The sequence below is a fragment of the Dipteris shenzhenensis genome, chromosome 18 (assembly GCF_047967505.1).
Source record: "Dipteris shenzhenensis isolate YYH24624 ecotype China chromosome 18, Dip_SZ_1.0, whole genome shotgun sequence".
NCBI lineage: Eukaryota > Viridiplantae > Streptophyta > Polypodiopsida > Gleicheniales > Dipteridaceae > Dipteris > Dipteris shenzhenensis.
Window position 1 is genome coordinate 19349660 of NC_141613.1, and position 22780 is coordinate 19372439.

General features: G+C 43.3%; 1 protein-coding gene across 1 annotated transcript in view; it reads right to left on the bottom strand.

Moving 5' to 3' along the window:
• The window catches only part of LOC147890912 (uncharacterized), a 58477-nt gene that overhangs the window by 27744 nt on the left and 7953 nt on the right, over positions 1–22780 (bottom strand). Inside the window, exons 2-3 of the mRNA XM_087389618.1 lie at positions 15531–15591; positions 15304–15433 (exon numbers count right to left, since the gene is read on the bottom strand). Of these exons, the coding sequence (XP_087245744.1) occupies positions 15304–15433; positions 15531–15591 (191 nt within the window). The remainder of the gene's footprint in view (positions 1–15303; positions 15434–15530; positions 15592–22780) is intronic.

The window sequence follows — 22780 nt, forward strand, 5'->3', positions numbered from 1 at the left end:
CAGAATAACCCCAACAGAACCCGCCATAGAAAGACATGTTGTCTCAAGGGAACCTTGGAGTGCCAAATGTGCTTCAATCTCTTTCTCCACCATTTAACCGGATGATGCAAAACCCAAATTTGATTTGCCTTATCCGACACCCAGGGTGGTGATAGCAAAACTTTATATAAAGAAGAGATTGTAATGTGAGACAACTTCAAAGGGCAAATGGACAAGTATAAAGGAAGAATGAGCCTGTCTTGAAGTTCTAAAGACGGTATTGGCTGAAATAGCTGAAGCATTCGAGTAACGATTTGCCAAACAGGTCGATAATGCATTCCCAATCCATATTTTGCAGCAGCCAAAGGGAAGGATAAAAGAGTGCCATCATCATTAAGAACATCGGCCACATTAGAAATCCCTTTTGCATTAAGAAAATAAGACTGTCGGGGCCCATTGATGATGCCTCTATATGCAGGATAAAAATCTGGTTATTGTCATGCAATTACGGCCACAAATATTAAAGGCCAAGGGGGGAGAAAGAACTCGTGACCAGTGGATACTCTCAGCTCGCAAAGAGTTACCCTGTAGAGAATCTCGTCCATTCCAGTGCAAATGTGAAATAATATGCTTCCAATCCGGAAACATCTGAGAAACCATAGGGCACCCTTTGATTTTGCCTTCAATGGAGCCCAAAAGAAAATCCCACTGCATGGGGTGCCAAAACCCAAAAGCAAGAGTGGTGATGTGATCAAGCAAAGAGCGCATCATAGCAGCCCAAGGCTGATCATCTTGAAGAAACTGAAGCATCATTTTGCCTTTGTGGGCTAGAATATGCACATGAATATTAAGAATATTTAGCCCTCCATGCAATTTGGGTGAGTATAATCTCTGTAATGAAAGTAACCACAAGCTTTTCTTGCCATGCTTTGACCACCAGAAAATCTCCATAATGATGGACATGAAGGAAGACAGATCCTTCTTAGTGAAAAATATCAATGCAGATAAAACTGAATATAAGCCACCAAGATAGATTGAACAATGCGAAGGCATACGTGCAACGGCCAAGTAGCCAGCTTCCAATATTCCAATTTTTTCTTCAATTTAACAAGAACCCAATCAATCTATTGACGCCGAGTAATGCTCCAACCCAGACAATATCCAAAATGACGGATCAGCTGAGTTGGTGGAACAATTTCCCCTAGCCAGAGTAGTTTGTGCCAATCCTGAGAGTGCTAAGGCAATAGACGGGATTTCTGAAAATTAATGTCAAGGCCAGCAGGCAGTCCATACAAAGAGAGAGCCTGCATAAGCGAAGAAAGGTCCCTTTGAGTGTTTTTTGGCATGAAAAATGAATCATCTGCATAAGCCTAAGCAACCAATGAACGACTCGCAGGAATTTGGAGACCATGTAGTATATCTGTCGCCACCAAATTATCAATATATCAAAGCATTCAATGCATAGCTATAGCATATAAAATAGCACTGAGTTGGCAACCTTGCCGAACTGAACAACGAAGCGTCCAGGGATCTGATATGTCTCCAAACAAAATGCATGCAGCTTTGCTATCTCGATAAAGCCAAAAGATGACACACTGCAATTTTTGACCAAATCCCAAAGCTTGCATAGTCTGAGCTATAAAATCCCATTGAATGGTGTCAAATGCCTTTGCAATATCCACCCTTCAAAATAAGAACATCTTGTTTTGTGTACTTGGCATATTCAATCCCAACATAAGCATTAGCAATATTATCAGTAATATGTCGTCGTGGAATAAACCCATGCTGAGCTATATGCAGACCAGCATGAGCTTCTTGGGAAGAAGTTTGACCAAACCTTTCTTCCAAGAATCCGGCATATACTGATTTTGCCAAGCAATATTGATCATTTGGAGTAAAGGCATTTTCAGCAGATCCCAAAAAGCAAGAAAAATTATACCATTAGACCATCCCAGACAGGAGATTTCCATCTATCACATGATTTAAGAACATCACTTAACTCTCTTTCAGTGAAAGGAGCTTCCAAGTCCAGGGCTTGTGCTGGTGAAACAATTGGAGTGGCACGCTGTAGTAATTTTCCTCTTGCTGAAATGACCTCATGCAAAGGTAGATCTACTTTCCCAAACTGAGAAATAAGATGTCCAACGCTATAGCAAGCTGTGGCCTAGAAGAAGTCCAAACACCATCTGATAACAGAACCCTGCAAATATTTTGAGAATGCCATTTATAATGCAACCCCTTTAAAAATGCTTTGGACGAGCAGCCTTTATCCAAAAAAGCTCTCAGTCGTGCACGTGTCTCCCATTTGGCTATTTTCCTATTATCATTACATTGCAGATAATATTTTGCTTGAAATAAAATCTGATTTTCTTAAAAAGAAAGATTTATGAGGTGACTCAGCTCTGTCAAAGACTGACATTGAAATTTTGCCCGAGCAACATTATTCCACAAGTTCTTCATGTAGTTTTTGCCATAATTACAAATAACTGTTTGCATTCTTGCAACAAAAGCTTCCCAAGCAAAATCAATGCCAATGGTAGCCTATTGAGACAATGGCTGAACTGCATCTTTAACTAGAGCCTTGTATGCTTCATGTTCCAAATAACCGTTGTTGACAATGAGCAATCTTCTGTGGATAAACCTGTCATCAGGAATCTCATGAAAGCCAATCCTCAACCACAAAGGGGCATGATCAGAATGTGTGAAAGTGTAATCCACCCATAATTTGACAGTGAGAATATCATAGTGCTGAGGATCAACCCTATACCATCGATCCAATCTAGCCCGATATGCAGATTGAGCAGTATGTTGAAAAGTGTAACCAGGCAGCATAGGCTGTGATTCTTTCCACAGATCAAATTGGACCAATGCTGAAGTTCAGAGGCTAGCATGTGAGTATGCCCTGAAGTATTGTCATCTGGTTGAGGAGCGTTATTAAAATCTCCACAAAAGAAGGCATGTTGCTTCCAGGGATAACTTTGCATATCTGCCCAAATTAAGCCTCTCCTACAAGAAGATTGTGGCGCATAGACCGATGCAAATTCAAAGACTTCCCCCGATAGTAGGCACTAGATGATCAGCCATCTACCTTGACTATCATTCAGAGCAACCACTAACTGAAACTCATGTTTAACCAGGAAAACCACGCCAGAAAAAGAATGTTCTCCCGCATAGAAAATATCATAACCAACAAAATGCCCATGACGACTAGCATACATATGCTGATTATGTTCTTGCAATGCAACTATGTCACGCTGCAACTGATGCAGATATCCCCAAACGAGCTTCCATTTCCTGGGATCACATAGACCTTGTGCATTGAGAGTAAGGCACTTTATATATGACAGCATATTTACAAAGTATTTACATGTGAGAGCCCAAAAGATCAAGTTTGCATTTCAACCTTAGGATCCGGCCCCCGACCCTAAGATGAAACTAAAATCTGTGGAGAAGATAAAAGAGCAGCCACTTCCTCTTCAGGAAAGAGAGTGCGGCTTGCTATTACTGCAGCCCAAGTAATTCCAATCCCTGAATTTTCTTGTGGAGTGTTACCACTCAAAGACGAGCCATTCCAAGTACGAGAGGGAAGAGGTCTCCTTGCTGTCACAATTTTTCTTGGACTCTGCCAAGCTTCTTGCAAAGTTTTTTCCTTTGCTTTCAATTGAGAAGTTAAAGGCATCGAGGCAGAAACATTAGCATTTAATGCAACAGGAGCTTTTCGCTTATCCTGGGCTGCATTTACTGGCTTATTTGACTTATTCTTTACCTGAGAAGAAGCAGGAGTATCCTTGGGATGCATATTGGCATGCATAGCATCTGGAGGCATTTTGTGCAAGACCAGAGGACATTGTGAAGCCATGTGTCCAAAGTTTTTGCACTCAAAGCAGGCTCCTGTAAAGATACCCCATTTCAACTTGTAAAATGCATTGCCCATGGCAACATTATTAACCGTAACCGAATAAGATTATCTGTATCCCACAAGATGCAAAATCTATTCGAGTTGCCATTTGGCCATGGTGGACACACCACCTTCCCCAAAGAGGCTGCAATTTTTGGCAACAAAGAGGCAAGACATTGAGGAAAGTCCACAACTTCCACCCACACAGGACAACGATGCCTAATCAAAGCCTGATAATCCCTGGTAGGCGACCAAGGGAGAACATGTACCATTTGTTGTCCATAAAAGAGAGGGGAGTGCTCAAGAAGCATCTGCTTATGCTGTTCATTCACCATAATGACCTCAAGGAAGCCCCTAGCTGCACAATGTACTTTGTGAACAAAACAGCCCCCCAAGGTGCATGTGAGCCAATTTCCAACATCCGTTGCAACTGGCATTCTTCCTAAAAAAATAATAATAACTGCATGTTTGGCGTATTCACACACAGGATCAACAATACCTCTACCTCCAACAGTGGGAGCAGGATCCTTCCAATCCTTGCGTGTATCATCAAAGCCCTCATGCATCACATCATAAATTAATTGAGCCTCAAGATAGGCATGTTCAAGGTCATCCTAACCCAGGATCTTGCTTGTGCTTTTTATTCATGTAGGTCTTCATAGTAGTCATTGAATACTTGTGTAGCAAAAACCCTTAGAACAAAGTTTGTATAAACACCCTGTAAATGAGCAATTGTTGAGTATAAGGAATGAGGTGCCAGAAAGGATAAAGATGGCGAGGCTAGAGAAGGTATGAAAATGTACAGGTATATATAAACACAAGGCTAGAGGGCGGGTGACAAAAAAATCGTACAAGTTGTGCGGCTTGTACGGAATAGATTAATATGAAAAGAAGGCTTGAAAGGTCGTACGGAAAGACAGCAGCGGCTGTCAGCAGTAGGAAAAGCAACGATCAAAAGTCCAAAAAACATCAAGAACGAGGGAGCTAGGAGGGCAGCTGCTCACGCACGCAATCCAAGAAAAGGAACGGAGCTGTACGACAGAAACCCGTGCAAGAAGGCAAGGGACACCAGACCATACGGGAATCTGCTAGGAGACACCATACCGTACGGAACCGTACAGAACCGTACGACAAACCTCTAAGAGAAGTCGGGAAGGCCTAGACGGGCTTGATGAAGCTCAAGAACACCATAGCTCTCACACCCTCGTCACCCACCAACGGAGGTATTCCTCTCTCTCTCTCTCTCACACACACACACTCTCATTTTTTTTTTAAGTGTGACTTTTGATTGATTATATTACAAGAGTAGGAACCTCAAAACGAGGCAGCCAAAAGTACATCAATTGAAAATCTCAGTGTATGCTAAATATACATCATGATCTATGCAATGCGTCTGCAAGCAATTAAAGAAGGATTGCTATAGAGAACGCTTAAAAAAACCAAACAAGGAAAATATGAGATTACCAAAGACTTTACAATTCATGTATGTTTATAAAGTCCAGAGTGCCCAATAGCGAACCCAAACAAAGAAAAGATGAAACTCTGGTCTGGGTGGATAAAAACCAAAGAGCCAGAAAAACTTCCCAAAAAGACTAGTCAAGAATCTTGCTCGCAGGCGCTGGCGAAGAAAATTGATGAACTCACGAGAACATGGAAAAAACCAGAATAAATGAGACACATTCTCCTGAGGACTCAAGCATCTGTGGCAATGAGCAGGAGCAATGTGTGTATGGGCCAACATCTGTCCAAACGGAAAAATGCCCAAAAGCACTCGCCAGAAGAAAACCTGTTGTCAAAGAGGAGTTTTGTAAGCCCAAAGCTGCTTTAATCTCTTTCTCCACTACTTGGATGTGCGATGCATTCGCCAAATAGAATTGCCTTTCTCTGAAACCCAAGGTTGAGGCAAAAGGATTTTATACAATGCAGGCACCGTAACTTGAGATAGCCTTAAAGGGCGAGAAAAGAACCCTGGTGAAGTCAAAGTCCAATCCTTCAACCGGTCTTGAAGTTCCAAAGGAGGAATCGGAACAAAAGGCAAAAGTATATAAACAATTTGTTGCCACAAAGCACTATAATGAGAGCCCAAGCCATACCATGTAGCTGCCAGAGAAAAAGGTAGCATAGAGCCATCATCCTGAATAACATCAGGAACAGAAGTGATTCCCTTAAAAGAAACAAAATAGGAACGACGAGGTTCCTGTAAAGCCAGTGGAGACTGAAAAACTGTCGACCAGTGTATGCTTTCAGCTTGCAAAGAATTACCTAGCAAAGACTGTCGATCATTCCATTGCAATTGAGAGAGGACGTGCTTCCAATCAAGAAGCAAACTCGAGACCAAAGGGCAGCCAAGCAAAGTGCCATCGATGCGACCAAATAAGAAATCCCAGTAATTGATTTGCCGATGACCAAAGGCAGAAATACTGATATGTGTAACTAGCAAAGACTGTCGATCATTCCATTCCAGATGTGAGAGAACGTGCTTTCAATCAAGAAGCAAACTAGAGACCAAAGGGCAGCCAAGCAAAGTGCCATCGATGCGACCAAATAAGAAATCCCAGTAATTGATTTACCACTGACCAAAGGCAGAAATACTAATATGTGTAACTAGAGATCTAATCATAAGAGCCCAAGGCTGATCACCTTGCAGAAATTGCAACAACATTTTTCCCCTGTGAGCAAGGATGTGCACCTGGATATTCATTACAACCGAAACTGACGCAACAGCTATGGCCTCATAAAAACCAGACAGCATTCTACTCTCAGAAACTCTCCCTCTCTCTCTCTGGAGATGCACTAGGGCCCAGGACAAATTGTCGGGCTGGACCCCCCCGAAGGTCTTTTATTCATTTCAGAAATTCAATACAAAAGTTCAGCTTCAAGCTGTCTCGTAAGTCTCTCTCTCTCAAACATGAAAAGAATTCTTCTTTTACAAGAGCTTCAAGCCCCATTCAAATTGGCAACATGCCACTTGTCTAAAATCTAGACTAAAACCTATTACAAGCCACTATGGGCCATTCTGGAGTCTTCAAAGCTCTCGGTCACACGAACCGCTTCCTGGATGCTTGTCAGGCTCCCATTTCGCTTAGGAAAAATAATCCTTCCTAGTACCTGCAACAATTAATTAAAGCGCACCACCATGGTACCCATTAATTGTTAGTGCTTTGCATGCAAATAGCACACTGTGGACTAATCCTAGTCACGGTGGGCGTCCCCACTGAACACATGTGCACATCTAAACAAATATATATACAATTAAATATATATATATTTTCTCTGGTTGACCGGAGTCAACACTCTTGATTATAATTAAAGAGCTTTGACTAAGGGTCAAGGCGCCTTAATTATAGCCAAGTCTCTCCAACCGGAGTTGGCACATCTTGGTTAACCGGGGTTAACCCTCTTGGCGCATGCCAAGTCTTGTTGACCGAAGTCAACACTCTCTGACCGTAGTCAGGTTTACTTGACTAGAGTCAAGTATCTTTGACCGTAGTCAATCCTTTGACCATTAAAATAACTCTTTGACCGTAATTAACACATAAAACTCTTTAATTATGATCAAATAAATGGTCAACTGTACTTTGACTTAGGATATTTACATTGTGGTGACATCCCCTCGGCTTCTATTCAGTTGACCTCAACTGAAAAGCTTCCTTGTAAACATCCAAAAGCTGTGGATGATCGGATAACATGTCTTCGTCCATCCACTTGGCATCTAATGCCGTATAATTCTTGAATTTTACAAGATACCTGCAAAATTCCTTACCCTGAGGGCCTTTACGTACAGTATGGTACACAATTTGCTCTGGCTGAAGGACTTCCTCCAGCTCATCCACTTCTGGTGGATCCTCTGATACTGGTTCTGTAGGCTCTGGTCCTTGAAATTTCTTTAGAAGACTCACATGAAATGCATTGTGAATCCTCCAATGCTCTGGCAATGCTAATCTGTATGCAACCTCATTTATTCTTTCTGTAACCCTAAAAGGGCCATAGTATCTGGGAGATAACTTTGCATACACTTTCTGTTTGCCTTTAAACTTGCGGAGCCTAGCTTTTTCAAACTTTAAAAGTATCCAGTCCCCTTCCTTGAGATCTAGCTGTCTCCTATGTTTATCTGCAGCCCTTTTATGTTTCTCTTGAGACCTTTCAATTGCTGTCCGGACTTGGCTGTAAGCTGTCTGGAGGTCTCTTACAAACTGATCAGCTGCAAATATTTCATCTTTAGTCCTCAATATAGGTGGCAAAATCACCTTTCCATATATGACTTCAAAAGGGGCTTTCCCTGTAGAGCTATGTACTGTATTATTGTAAGCAAACTCTACTAAGGGTAGGTACTTTTCCCAGTCTGAACTCTGGTCACCCACGTAGCATTTCAGCATATCCAAAATGGTAGAATTTGCTACTTCACTTTGACCATCTGTCTGGGGATGGAAAGAAGAAGAAAAATTCAGATTCGTCCCCATGTTATCAAATAAAGCTCTCCAGAATAGACTGGTCATTCTGGGATCTCAATCACTAACAATGGACTTAGGCATACCATGATGTTTAAAAATTTGTGCCATGAACAGCTTAGCCATATGATCTGCCTTTATGGTTTTGCGAACCGGAATGAAATGAGCTTGCTTGCTGAATCTATCTATGATAGTCCAAATCCCATCATTCCCTGACTTTGATCTCGGCAAATCAAAAATAAAGTCCATTGTAATACTTTCCCATGGTGCCTGAGGCACGGGAAGAGGCATAAGTAGGCCAGGTGCCTTCTGTCTATCATACTTCATTTTCTGACACGTAAGGCATTCAGTAACAAACTGATGTATATCTTTCCGCATTCCTGGCCAAAAGAAATACCTCTCTAGTGCTAGAGTTGTTGCTGTAATTCCTCTGTGTCCAGCATAGGGAGGTGCATGGCCTTCCCCCAAAATCTTTTTCCTCATCTCCTGGGTGATGCATAGGCAATCATCTTTCATTAAATACCCATCTTTCAGGGAATAGTGACTGGTAGATTGTCCTTCTTGCATCTGCTGTAAAATTTCACCAAAATCTGAATCATGAGCATATTGTTCCCTCATGCCTTCCAGGTCCTGATGATAAGCAATAGTTACATTATTGACCTGGGGTCTTCGGGACAAGGCATTTGCCACTCTGTTCCGAATTCCTCGAGTATGGACAATCTGAAAATGATACATTGACAGCATGTTTGCCCATTTCATATGCTTCTCTGAAAGCTTGGTCTGAGTCAAAAAGTATCTTAGACTTTGGTGATCTGTTTTGACAGTAAAATCTGCACCCAAAAGATAGTGTTTCCATGTATGGATGGCATGAATTACAGCCAATAACTCTTTCTCATAGATTCCTAAATATCTTTCCGCATCCCGAAGTCGTCTGCTTTCATAGGCTACTACATGACCATTCTGATGCAATGCAGCCCCAACACATTCTCCACAAGCATCACAATCAACATCAAAAGACTGATAAAGATCCGGGACTACCAGAATAGGCTCTGTAGTCAACTTTTCCTTGAGTGTGTTGAATGCTTTCTTCTGTGATAATCCCCAGGTGAAGGCTGCATTTTTCTTAGTAAGGTCATGTAATGGAGCTGCGATATCAGCAAAATGTCTGATAAATCTTCTGTAGTAAGAACACAAGCCTAAAAAGCTTCGAACTTCATGCACAGTTTTCAGCTCTGGCCATTCCTGAATGGCACGGATCTTCGCTGGATCCATTTGTATCCCATTCTTGGATATTATATGCCCCAGATAGTGGATTTCTTCCAGGAAGAATTCACTTTTCTTGCTGTTGGCATAGAGCTGATGATTTCTCAGCTCTTGAAACACTATAGCAAGATGTTCTCTGTGGTCTTCCTCTGTCTTAGAAAAAACTAAGATATCATCAAAGAAAGTACCCGTAAAATGCCTGTACTTCCGGAAGATGCGATCCATCATTCTATTGAATGTGGCTGGAGCATTTGTCAACCCAAAAGGCATCACTAAGTATTCATACAACCCGAATGTTGTGCGGAATGCTGTCTTATGCACATCCTGAGGTTGTATCCTCACTTGGTGGTAGCCACTCTTTAAGTCTATCCTGCTGAAAACTGAAGCTCCATTTAACTGATCCAGGACATCATCAATACGCGGAATAGGGAATCTATTCTTGATGGTCATTTTGTTCAGTGCGCGATAATCGACGCACATACGAAATGAACCATCTTTCTTCTGTACTAACAGTACAGGGGAACAAAAAGGAGACGAGCTGGGCTGAATCAACCCTTTGGACAGCAAGTCCTGTACCTGAGCCATAATCTCCTCTCTCTGAGTCGCACTGACTCTATAAGGGGGTCTGTTTGGTGGCTCACTACCAGGCATTAACTCTATCTGATGATCTTCTGGTCTCTCTGGGGGTAACTCCCCCGGCAAAACATCAGAAAAGCAATCTTTAAAGTTTACAAGAAACTGAAACTTGTCTTTGTCTGCATCATTCATTTCAGCATGCATATCATTCTCTTTTTCTTTTACAAAAACCATGTACGCAGAAATTGCAGACTTTATTGCTTTACCGCATGAAACATCAGATACAATGGGGATAGTGTCCCCTTTATTCCTGGCAATTACACGCTGATTTTTCCCCCTATGCACAAATTCCAGCACTCTTTCAGGAAGAGTCAACTTCACTGCCTTGCGGTGAAACCAAGGCATCCCCAAAACTACATCATAATGTTTCAGTGGAGAAATGAAGAAGTCTTCCTGATCCACATAACTCTGAATATGAAGACGGAGCTTCCCTATCAAGGGAGTAACTGGCACAGGATTCCCACAAAACATTTGATCGACATCCAAAGCCCTGCCTAACTCTTCCGTCTTTATTCCCAGCCTCAGGGCTAGATCCTCTGATATGAAATTATCACTAGCCCCTGGATCAAATAAAATTAGCGCTTGCTGGTCTCTAACTTTGCCCCATGATAGCAGCAATTCTCGTTCTTCTGGGTTCAAAGCATGACCCAATATATCAGGAATTCCCCCCGCCATTGGCTTTTGCGGTCCTCGTGGCTTCTCTGCCTCTTTTCTCTTCGATGTTGAAGGCTTTTCTGGGCACTGGGCAGCCACATGCCCCTCTTTACCGCACCTGAAGCATTTCCCATCTCTACGGAATTCCGCTATCTGTTCAGGGGTGAATAGAGATTTGCCCTTATAGGTCTTTGAGAACTGAGTACCCCTCGGCTTCTGAGGCTGAAACCCTTTCTTTTCAGCCTTGGGGAACTCTTTCTTTTCTGATTTTGTAAAATCAGATTTCTTTTTATCAGCACGTCCTGCATGCAAGGATGGCACTGTAGATGGATCTTGTAGCGGCACAAGACTCGCTACTGAGGCTGAATGCATAAGATCTTGAATATTCTTTGCCCCCAAAGCATTCACTACTGCCTGAATTCTTGGAGTGAGACCTGCTCTGTACTTCCTCATCTGGGTACCTTTGGAGATCTTTTTGAACGGTGCAACCTGCAAATAAGCATCCCAAAACTTTTGGTTGTACCCATCCACTGTATCTCCTGCATCCATGTGCAAGCTGTCCCAGTCTTGAAGAACATGGTCTCTAAACTGTTTAGGCATGAACTGCTGGTAGAAGGCTTTCTTGAAGCCCTTCCACTTTCTTGGGGCTGACCCATCTGTGGTCAGTGCACTCCACCATGCACTAGCCGTTGCTGTTAAGTGTAGGCTGACCATTCTTAACTTGGAGGATTCTGAAAATTTCTCTGTACCGAATGCAGCATCAAACTGTCTGATAAACTGCAATGCTTTGTCTGTATGACCATACTGTCCATTGTAGGTCATAAACTTAACAGATTTTCCTCCCTCTTTAAATTCCCTGGTCGCTTTGGAAGACTTTCTCTTCCCAGACTTCTCGTGTTTCCTTCTTTTCGTGGATGGTTTATCTGATAAGGAAGAAGAAGACACAGAAGTCGAACTCGAGGTAGACGGTGATGGACTAGGAGATCGGTGATGATGCCTCGATCTCTTTTTACTATGGGACCGTCTCCTATGAGATCTATGAGATCTCTCTCTCTTAGACTGTACACGAGAGTGTGCCTCTGGCATTGGCACGTCATATAGGCATAGCTTCTGCTGGAAACAAATGCTGAGCCCTGGGATCCCTTTTAAGATTTTCCAGCTCTTGTATACGAGTGCGTACCATTTGTTCAAATTCTTGTTGAGTTTGTCGCACATCCCTCTGTCTTGGATGCACATCCCTATCTTGAGAATCCCACTGGATAGGTGATTGATCCATATTCTGAGATCTGCAGATTTTCTCACACTGTGCAAGTAACTAATGCACACTACCTTTGCTTTTCCAACAGAAAAAGTACCTCAACGAGAGGTGTTTTGCATTCACAATCTATGCCAGTACGGGCTGTCAGTTCAAGGCATGTACCCACACAGTTGCCAAAGCATCATCAACTATATTGCCCTTTTCTGGCTGCTGCAGATGGCTTCAAAAGGCATCTGTTTTTCCCTCTTTTTACTGCTCAAAGGCATGTCTGCAAATCTCTGTTTTCTCTGCTTTTCTCTGGTTTTCTGCTACTTTTCTGACAGTAAAAGTCTGACAGGCAGGAGAAAATTGATAGCCAAAACTGTCTCTGCAACTGTCTTTTTTTTTTTTTTTTTTGGAAAGAACAGTAACCAGATGGGTAACTACTGGTTACATTAACCAGATCAGTCCTGTTCTGGTCTGGTTAGATGACTGTAACTTGGCCACTAACTGAAGCAAACTGGTTAACTGCACCAGTCCAGTCTGGTTAGGCTGTCCTCTGACCAAATCCCTAACCAGGGTCAGCTAACTGCAGTTAGCTTGAACAAGGTCACACTAACCACAGGTCTACCAGCCTGGCTGCCACGTGTCAGTGTGCCACGTCAGCTCTGAGCTGGATGCCACATCATCTGCCACCTGGCTAGGCGCCACGTCAGCAGTTGCGCGGTCTGCCACGTGTCCAGCGCCACGTCAGCCTAAGGTCAGAGACCGGGGGGGGGGGGGGGGGTTGCAGGCGACGGAATTCGTAGATCGTCACGCATCGCGCGTTACGCCCCTGGTTCACCGACGCATCTCCTTCCGTGAAGCGTCACAAAAACAGCCATGGAAGAATTTTTTTGTTGCTCGCGTCTATTTCATGACGAACACCTCAGAAGCTCTTCTCTTGCGGTTCACCAGTCTACACCCCGCGCTGGGCAACCGTCACTGCTCGCGTGAGGATATTTCTTTGGGGTCGTTAGCACCGAATTTAACTTCGCAAAACCTCCACGCTGCTAGAAATTCCAAACAACGTTGAAAGGTCTCTGCAGGTCCTTTCGGTCATTCAGCGTCGTGAGACCACCCGGAAATGCATGCCAAGGTATGCGTCACGTGAAGACTTTACTCCACGGAGAGGTGTGTTGCTGCGTGGATGTCTCCGTCATCCAGCTCTTCATCAGACGCGTAAGTCTCTAGTGAGGGCGTGTCTACACCTTCTCGAGGCTTGACCACATATTCGCACCCCCAAATCTCTACCTGCGTCACAATTTCCTGTGCAATACTCTCTTTTTGCATACAACCCGTACTTGAATCGTCACACAGGAATTGTTTTCTCTGATCGTGATTGCCATAGAAGACAATTCAAACCTTGCTCTGATACCAATACAACCGAAACTGACGCAACAGCTATGGCCTCATAAAAACCAGACAGCATTCTACTCTCAGAAACTCTCCCTCTCTCTCTCTGGAGATGCACTAGGGCCCAAGACAAATTGTCGGGCTGGACCCCCCCGAAGGTCTTTTATTCATTTCAGAAATTCAATACAAAAGTTCAGCTTCAAGCTGTCTCGTAAGTCTCTCTCTCTCAAACATGAAAAGAATTCTTCTTTTACAAGAGCTTCAAGCCCCATTCAAATTGGCAACATGCCACTTGTCTAAAATCTAGACTAAAACCTATTACAAGCCACTATGGGCCATTCTGGAGTCTTCAAAGCTCTCGGTCACACGAACCGCTTCCTGGATGCTTGTCAGGCTCCCATTTCGCTTAGGAAAAATAATCCTTCCTAGTACCTGCAACAATTAATTAAAGCGCACCACCATGGTACCCATTAATTGTTAGCGCTTTGCATGCAAATAGCACACTGTGGACTAATCCTAGTCACGGTGGGCGTCCCCACTGAACACATGTGCACATCTAAACAAATATATATACAATTAAATATATATATATTTTCTCTGGTTGACCGGAGTCAACACTCTTGATTATAATTAAAGAGCTTTGACTAAGGGTCAAGGCGCCTTAATTATAGCCAAGTCTCTCCAACCGGAGTCGGCACATCTTGGTTAACCGGGGTTAACCCTCTTGGCGCATGCCAAGTCTTGTTGACCGAAGTCAACACTCTCTGACCGTAGTCAGGTTTACTTGACTAGAGTCAAGTATCTTTGACCGTAGTCAATCCTTTGACCATTAAAATAACTCTTTGACCGTAATTAACACATATAAAACTCTTTAATTATGATCAAATAAATGGTCAACTGTACTTTGACTTAGGATATTTACATTGTGGTGACATTCATGATGTTCAAACCACCATGCATCTTAGGAGAACAAAGTTGATGCACTGAAAGCAGTCTGATACTTTTTCTAAAAGATTTCCATAATGGCAGACATGAAAGAAGCAAGATCTGCCTTGGTGAACATAATCAAAGGCAAGTAAAATTGAATATATGCCACAAGGATGGACTGTACTATTCGAAGCCAAACATGCAAAGGCCAAGTTGCCACTTTTCAAGATTCTAGCTTTTTCTAAAGCTTGATCATCACCCAATTAGTTTGTTGACGACGAGTGAGAACCCACCCCAAAGGGTAACCAAGATGACGAACAATCTGAGTGCATGGAATGATTTCCCCGGGCCACAAAAGACTATGCCAGTCTTTAGAATGCAATGGAAGCAGCTTGGACTTTTGAAAATTTACATGAAGACCAGCTGCCAAACCATAAACAGAGAGAGCCTGCATCAAAGCAGAAAGATCATTCTACGTATTCTTCGGGGTAAAGAAAGAATCATCAGCATAGGCTTGAGCACATCAAAAAAGCTTTTACCCACCTTATTGATGGTATAATGATAGCTATCATCAAAAAAGCTAATGCCCAACATGTTATTGGCATAATGGTCGCTATCATAAACCCGATAATCAAGAAAACAAAGATCCATTGAGATGGACTAAAACCTTGTGCATATCCTAGAAGCTAAGATTGGGCATTTGGCATACACTTTGAGAGAAAAAACAAGAGTTTGCCCAAAGAAAAGAGAGCTTCACATGTAGATGCTAACATCAATGTCCATAATCACCACAAAAAGCATCAATATTCTAATAGCACACCAAATCACCGATACTATTTTGTTAGGTTAAGGATAAAGATTCTCACCTACCCTTGTGGTGTATCTTCTGGCTTCAAACCATTGAACCACCATGTATGGATCTAAGCCCTTAAGCCATTTTGCAGCTTCTTGCCATGTGTCGGATCCTCCAATCATTTCTTGGCTCACTAAAGGCAACTTCAAGAGGGTTCGCAACATCAATCTTTTGAAGCTTACTTCTTTTAAACAAATTTTGTGGTTACTCACAAAAAATGAATACCATATTTTTACTCACCTCATTTGAATCTAGCATGGTAGAAGGACAAGTCATCACAAATGCGATGTCCCGAACTAGCCTATAATACAAAACATTTGACATCGTTAGCTAACCCACATTTTCATTATGACCTGCTGAATGCACTACACAGGAAATGGCAAACAGCAGAAAACAAAGATAAATTTGAGTACTATCGCACATATATCAACCCCGAATATTGGTCAATTTATACAGGAAGGGAGACAACAACGCAGAAGTACATATGTACACCTATAGCAGTGCATAAACGGAGGGCTTTAGCCTCACTTCGCACCCGATCACACCAGCTGCAAATAGAAACAGGGGGATGGAAAAAGATGCCAAGGGAGAGTAGAATATGCCAACTATGTGATCAAGGTATGGTTGAAACAGAAGAACACATGGTAATGATATGCCCTCACTATGCACACATTAGGGAAGAGTTCAATCACCTCCTTGAGGGACATAACAAACTGGCTGATTTGCTGCATAAAGGGTCACCTTCAGCTTTAGGAACATTTGTGTATAAGCTTTTCAAGCATAGGAATCCACCTGAATCCTAGAAGGTGGTTTCTCTTTCCACCCTCCCATCTTCGGGAGGAGCTTTCATGTACTTGTGATATTGTATTGCCCAGGTCCCATAGGCCGGTTTTGGTCTTCAGAGGACGATAATATATTCTTCTTCTTCTTCTTCTTCTCTCTCTCTCTCTCTCTCTCTCTCTATATATATATATATATATCTCGGACAGATGAGTCTCGCATGCCTTGAGGATTGGCATCAGACAGATATGGGTCTTGTCCCATCAAATGAGTATTGAGGCAAAGAGAGCCACATGTATACCTAGAGAGCAGCGGATTATGCACATTGGGATAGGTGGAGACAAAGGAGCAGTTCTTGTGTGCCTGCCTAGTTTATTATGAGATCCAAGGACGGTGTCAGTGTTTCTTTCACGAGGGAAACAGTTTCGGGTCACTCTCCTTGCTAATTCACTTCCAGGACCAAGTTTGTGTTGGCCTCTATCTGATGGAGATGTGACGACATAGAGAGCTCGTACTGTGCGAGATCAGATAGCAGGAGGAGACAGTACCTCGGGAGACAGACATTGACCAAGCTCAAAGACACGTCATAGATTTCTACGCATTCGAGTCTGCCGCATCATTGCTAGCTTTGAGGGAGCCAATGGAGCCATGGATGATTATTGTGGCATAATCCAAGATATTATTAAGCTTGACTTTTGACACTTCTTTGTGTATGCTTTGGATGTCAAGTGGTTTAAGGACGTGGTGGAAAGAGGCCCCAATGCAACAATAAAACGCCATTAAAGTGGCTTTGTAACTATTGACTCCACAAAGTTTTGGCAAAGCAAGAAGTGTTGGAATCGGAGTCCTAGTGTGTGGAGTCCTAGTGTGTGTGGTCCTAGTGAGTGTGGTCCTAGAGTCTTAGGAGTGTCCTACAGTTGTGTGAGTGTGAAGAGTCTTGAGGCCACTTGTGCCATCAGGCTGCGTGTACTTCTCTCACAGATGGCTGAGCTGATGGCCAAGGGACTGAGGCTGATCAGGGCCAGAAGAGGGAAGGCACAGAGGCTGCTCCGAGGGCGGAAGGTAGGCTGAAGGAGTGCTGAAGGCTGAAGGGCAACTGAGTGAGGAAAGAGGCCTGCCAAGTGTAGGCCATCTTCTCCCAGTTCTACTGATGCCCTATGGGCCCTGGTATGTGCCTTGTAGGCATAGTTATAGGCACTCTAGTGTTTTAGCGCCTTTTATGCCACATAGGACATTTAGTCCTATGTGACACCTAGGACACTTAGTCCTAGGGTCTACCTTCAAGTACTATGTACTTTTCTTTTTCTCGAATCTAGTTGACGTGACCGGCTTATCTCCATCGACTCTTGTACTTGCTCCTCTTGCACATCGTCCCTTCAGTGGTATCAGAGCGGGTATTGCTTTTGTCTTCCAGCTCTCCTCAGCCCCCCGAGTCCTCCATTGCTCATTGGGAGTCTGCTGCTCTGCTGGTCGTCACTGTTCCAGCCTGTTCGAGGCTCTTCAACTGCTGTCTAAGGCTTCCAGAGCCATTTTGTCGCCATAACTTACCTCATTGCTGCTTTCCAGCAGAGGCGACTACTTCTAGGCCCTGCTGCAGCCTTTTCGAGGTCTTCTACAGCACCCGTGGCCATCTGTCGCCATTTTTGTGCTGCAGATCCAGGCGCCCAGCTCCCGCGACCTCAACCAGACTGAGATCTAGCCACCCAGATCCTGCGACCTCTCCAGAGCCATCAGCAGGAGGCGTCCTGCTGTCACGACCTGTCCAGAGCCCTCCATAGCAGACATTTGCAGCCACACTCACATTTCGAGGTGTCTGAGGGCTGTTCCAGCTCTGCTCCAGCTGCTTTTTGCACTTCAACCTGCTGCAGCAGCTCTGTGGTCTGTCATATTCTATCTGCAGAGGTCTTTTGGGTCTCAGCCTTAAGTTCAGGGGACCAGAAGCTGATTTACAAGCAACATTTTTTGTCTCTTACTATTTTTTGACAGTTTTTACTGTCAAACCCGAACTTCCAACAGGAAAATTTAGGGCTTTTGACATTTGGACCTTCAACCTGTCAATACAACACTTTGGACAAGGTTGACAACTCAAATCCTTCCAAAAATTGGAAGTTTTCAGTAAAATTCAGGTTCAGGACTGTCACATTGTGCCACGTCATCACTCAGGCCAACAAAATTTGGGGCTTTTGTGTTGGGAGCTCAATTTCAGCTGGTATCTCTGTTCCTAAACCTTGCTGCACATATTTTCAGTCTTTTTGCTATCGCTATTTTATCATCAAGAAAAGGAACCGTGTTGCCTTGAGGCCCAGTGCAGCCTCCTAGAAATATCCATTGTTGGCTCATAGGTATTTGGGACAGTAAGACATTTTTGCAGTTTAAGGCCTTGAGGCTATCCTTTGGTCACTTTGTCAGTGCATTTCTATCAGTACTATTTACAATGGCTGGGAACAATCAGTACTATTTACAATGGCTGGGAACAATCACGACTTATTTGGCATTCTTTGTGAGGATGATAAATTGGATGGGACCAACTATCTGATGTGGTCTTATCTCATGAAACATATTCTTGTTGCAAGGCACTTTTGGAATATTGTTTCTGGGGTTGATCTAAGGCCAGCCAATGCTACACTGGCGGCCCCTACTGCTGGTCCCTCTGCAGAGGGTACTACTCCTGCTGCCTTATCCTCTAGCACCCCTGCTGCTGCTCCTCCAACTCAGGAACAATCAAGATGGGTTGCAAGAGATGCAAATGCAGATTCCTGTATTGCTTTATCATGTAAGAGAATATTATTCCACACATCCGGTCTTGCAGGACAGCAAAGGATGCTTGGGACAAATTGGCTTCTCTTTATTAGATTTGTAATGAGGCACATGTTGCATATTTAAGAAGGCAATTGCAGGAAGTCAGTATGAATGAAGGTGACTCTATGGATGCATACCTGACAAAGGTCAAGGATCTCATGGAACAACTTGCCAATATTGATGAGGTGGTGCCAAATTATCAGCTTGTCAGTACCACATTGATAGGACTGCCAGATACATATCAAGGGTTTGCTACAACCCTTCAATTAGTGGCCATGGGTAATCCAGACCACTACTCTTTTGATCAACGAGTCACTTTGCTTTTGCAGGAAGAGCAAAGTTGAGCTAATAGACAAGCTATTATTCCTGATCATGCATTTGCTTCACAGCAGACAGGAAGAGGCAAGGCTTCCAAGCCTATAGGCAAGCCTAAGTATGGGCCTAACAGTGGCAATTCCTCCAATGCATCTAAAAATACAGCAGTTAAGTCAAAGAAGAAAAGATGCAACTATTATCGCAAGCCTGGGCATGAAATTTCAGAATGTAGGAAGCGCATTGCTTCGGAGAAAAAGAAAGCAAGATTGACAGTTAATGCCTCACATGCAATTGAATCCCACGAGCCAACAGATGCCTCACCTGCACATGCTCTCCAGGATGATTGGGCATGGGCTGTCCATTGCTCCTTTGATCCCTACTCAGTCTTGGTATTTTGATAGTGGTGCTTCCAAGCACGTCACATCTTGCAGACAGTTGTTTCATTCCTTAGCTGATGCACCTCATGGGGGAACTGCCACATGCGCTAACAATGCCTCCTATGCTGTAAAAGGAATTGGAGATGTGTAGCTCACATCCATTACAAGCCATCCTATCACTCTAACTAATGTTCTTCTCGTGCCTGGAATAGAAGTCAACTTGATTTCTATTTCAGCAATTGCCACTTCAGGTTTCAAAGTGATTTTCCATGGATACACATGCCTAGTATATGATCTTCGTGATGAAAATGCCATAGTTCTCACTGGCACTTTGAAAAAGGGGCTTTATCACCTTGATGATCACTGAGCTGCACTCTCTATTAAAGCATTTGCTATTTCAGATTCACAGCTTGCTGAAACTCATCTTTGGCATGAGAGAGTCTACAAATTAAAAAGGAAATCTGATGGCAATATAGATCGACACAAAGCCCGTCTTGTTGCAAAAGGGTATGCCCAACAACAAAGCATTGACTTTGAGGAGACCTTTGCTCCCACATCCCGGATTACTACTATTAGATGTGTCATTGCCATTGCAGCCCATCACCATTGGCAAGTGCACCAGCTTGACATCAAGACTGCTTTTCTTCATGGGAATCTGCAGGAAGAAGTTTATGTGACACAACCTCCTAGCTTTGAGGTTGTTAATTCTGAAAACAAGGTATCCGGCTTAGAAAATCCCTTTATGGTTTGAAGCAAGCACCCAGGGCATGGTATGCCAAAATTCATGCACACTTACTATCCCTTGGTTTTCAGAATAGCCCCACACAGCCCACTCTTTATGTCTGTGGGAGTGGATCTGATTTTTTAGTGCTGATTTTATATGTGGATGATATGCTAATCACGGGCCCAGATACTCAACATTTGGAGCTTTCAAGGCTGATTTGCAGCAGGCTTTTGAAATGTCAAACGTGGGACGCTACACTATTATTTGGGCATTCAGTTTGCTCATGTTGAGGGGGGTATCATGATGTCACAGTCCAAGTATATTGGACAGCTCCCTTGATCGTTTTCAGTTCGAGGATTGCAAGCCAATCTCTACTCCAGTGGACCCTGGCTTCAAATTTTCAGCTCATGATGGGAGCCCACCATGTGATATCACTCTTTACCAATAGGCTGTTGGATGTCTCATTTACTTATGTCACACCAAACCTGACTTACAATATGCAGTATCTCAGCTCAACAGGTTCATGCACATGCCCAGTTCACAGCATTGGCAGGCAGTGAAGAGAGTCTTCAGATATCTCAGAGGCACTCAGGATTTAGCCCTCTTCTATGGTGATCAGGGTTCACTTACCATGCATGCTTACACAGATAGTGACTAGGCAGGTTGTTCCGACACCAAAGTGTCACATACCAGCAATTGTTTTTTGCTTGGCAGTTCATGTATCTCTTGGCTCAGCAAGAAGCAACCAACAGTTGCCACATCTAGCTGTGAGGCTGAGTACATGGCAGCCTTCACTGCTACAGTAGAGTGTGTCTGGCTTCAACAGTTGCTTATAGATCTTGGTATTCGCCAGACATCCTCCACTATGGTCTACACCGACCGCCAGAGTGCTTTGGCCATTGCGCGTAACCCAATGTTTCATGCACGTACCAAACACATTGAAGTTCACTATCATTATGTTCGAGAGCGGTTATCAGCAGAAGACATAGAGTTGTCCTACCTTCCCACAGAGGACAACATAGCATATATGTTTACAAAGGCACTTCCTCATCCCAAGTTCGAAGTCTTCCGATAGGCTTTACACTTGGTTCCCTTTGTTACATGATCTGACATACCTTGTACATTCATAGGCGGCTATATCCTTTTGGATGAAGACGTGCCACCATGACCAGAAAATACCAAGTATTCTGAGACGTTTCCAAAATACTTCATATACCTAGATGAATCCAAGAACATTCCCAAACTCATCCTCTAAAAACACAACATAGTGCAGTTTCAATCTCATGATAGTCACTCACAAGGTTGAAAACCATAAACTCCATCATGCATAGCAAGGACTAGCTACTATGACATCCCCACTGACGTCATCAGCGCCCAACAGTGGGTGTCATACAAATCCACACACCCACACATACTTGAGCATCCATTTATACAAAGTCTTCGTACTGAGTTTCTGTCGGCACTCCAGAGGTGAAGGGCAGACTCAGCCATGATGAAGGCTAGCACTAAAGGAGAAGGCTAATCAAAAGGTCGTCCAAAATCTCTTCATTCAAGCTACAACTGCTTGTGAAGTCTAAACATTTTCATTTTAGTCTCTCCCCAACGAGCATCTAAATCTAAAACTAGCTGATAGGGCAACGCACCATTTAAGATAGAAAAAATTATCACAATACCAGCAGGCCGCAACTTGGACAAAAACTTCACAAGGTGAAATTTGCATGTCCGCTAATACGGCAGAAGCATATACCTAGATGAATCCAAGAACATTCCCAAACTCATCCTCTAAAAACACAACATAGTGCAGTTTCAATCTCATGATAGTCACTCACAAGGTTGAAAACCATAAACTCCATCATGCATAGCAAGGACTAGCTACTATGACATCCCCACTGACGTCATCAGCGCCCAACAGTGGGTGTAGACCATAGTATAAAAATATGCTCTCACACATACAAATCCACACACCCACACATACTTGAGCATCCATTTATACAAAGTCTTCGTACTGAGTTTCTGTCGGCACTCCGGAGGTGAAGGGCAGACTCAGCCATGATGAAGGCTAGCACTAAAGAAGAAGGCTAATCAAAAGGTCGTCCAAAATCTCTTCATTCAAGCTACAACTGCTTGTGAAGTCTAAACATTTTCATTTTAGTCTCTCCCCAACGAGCATCTAAATCTAAAACTTCAGCCCATACCATGGAGGGGGGTTTGTAGGCATCTTCTCCCAGTTCTAGTGATGCCCTATGGGCCCTGGTATGTGCCTTGTAGGCATAGTTATAGGCACTCTAGTGTTTACTAGCCTTTTATGCCACATAGGACATTTAGTCCTATGTGACACCTAGGACACTTAGTCCTAGGGTCTACCTTCAAGTACTATGTACTTTTCATTTTCTCGAATCTAGTTGACGTGAGAGCTTATCTCCATCGACTCCTGTACTTACTCCTCTTGCACATCTACCCTTCACCAAGGGCCCCTTTTACAGGGCTGGCTGGGC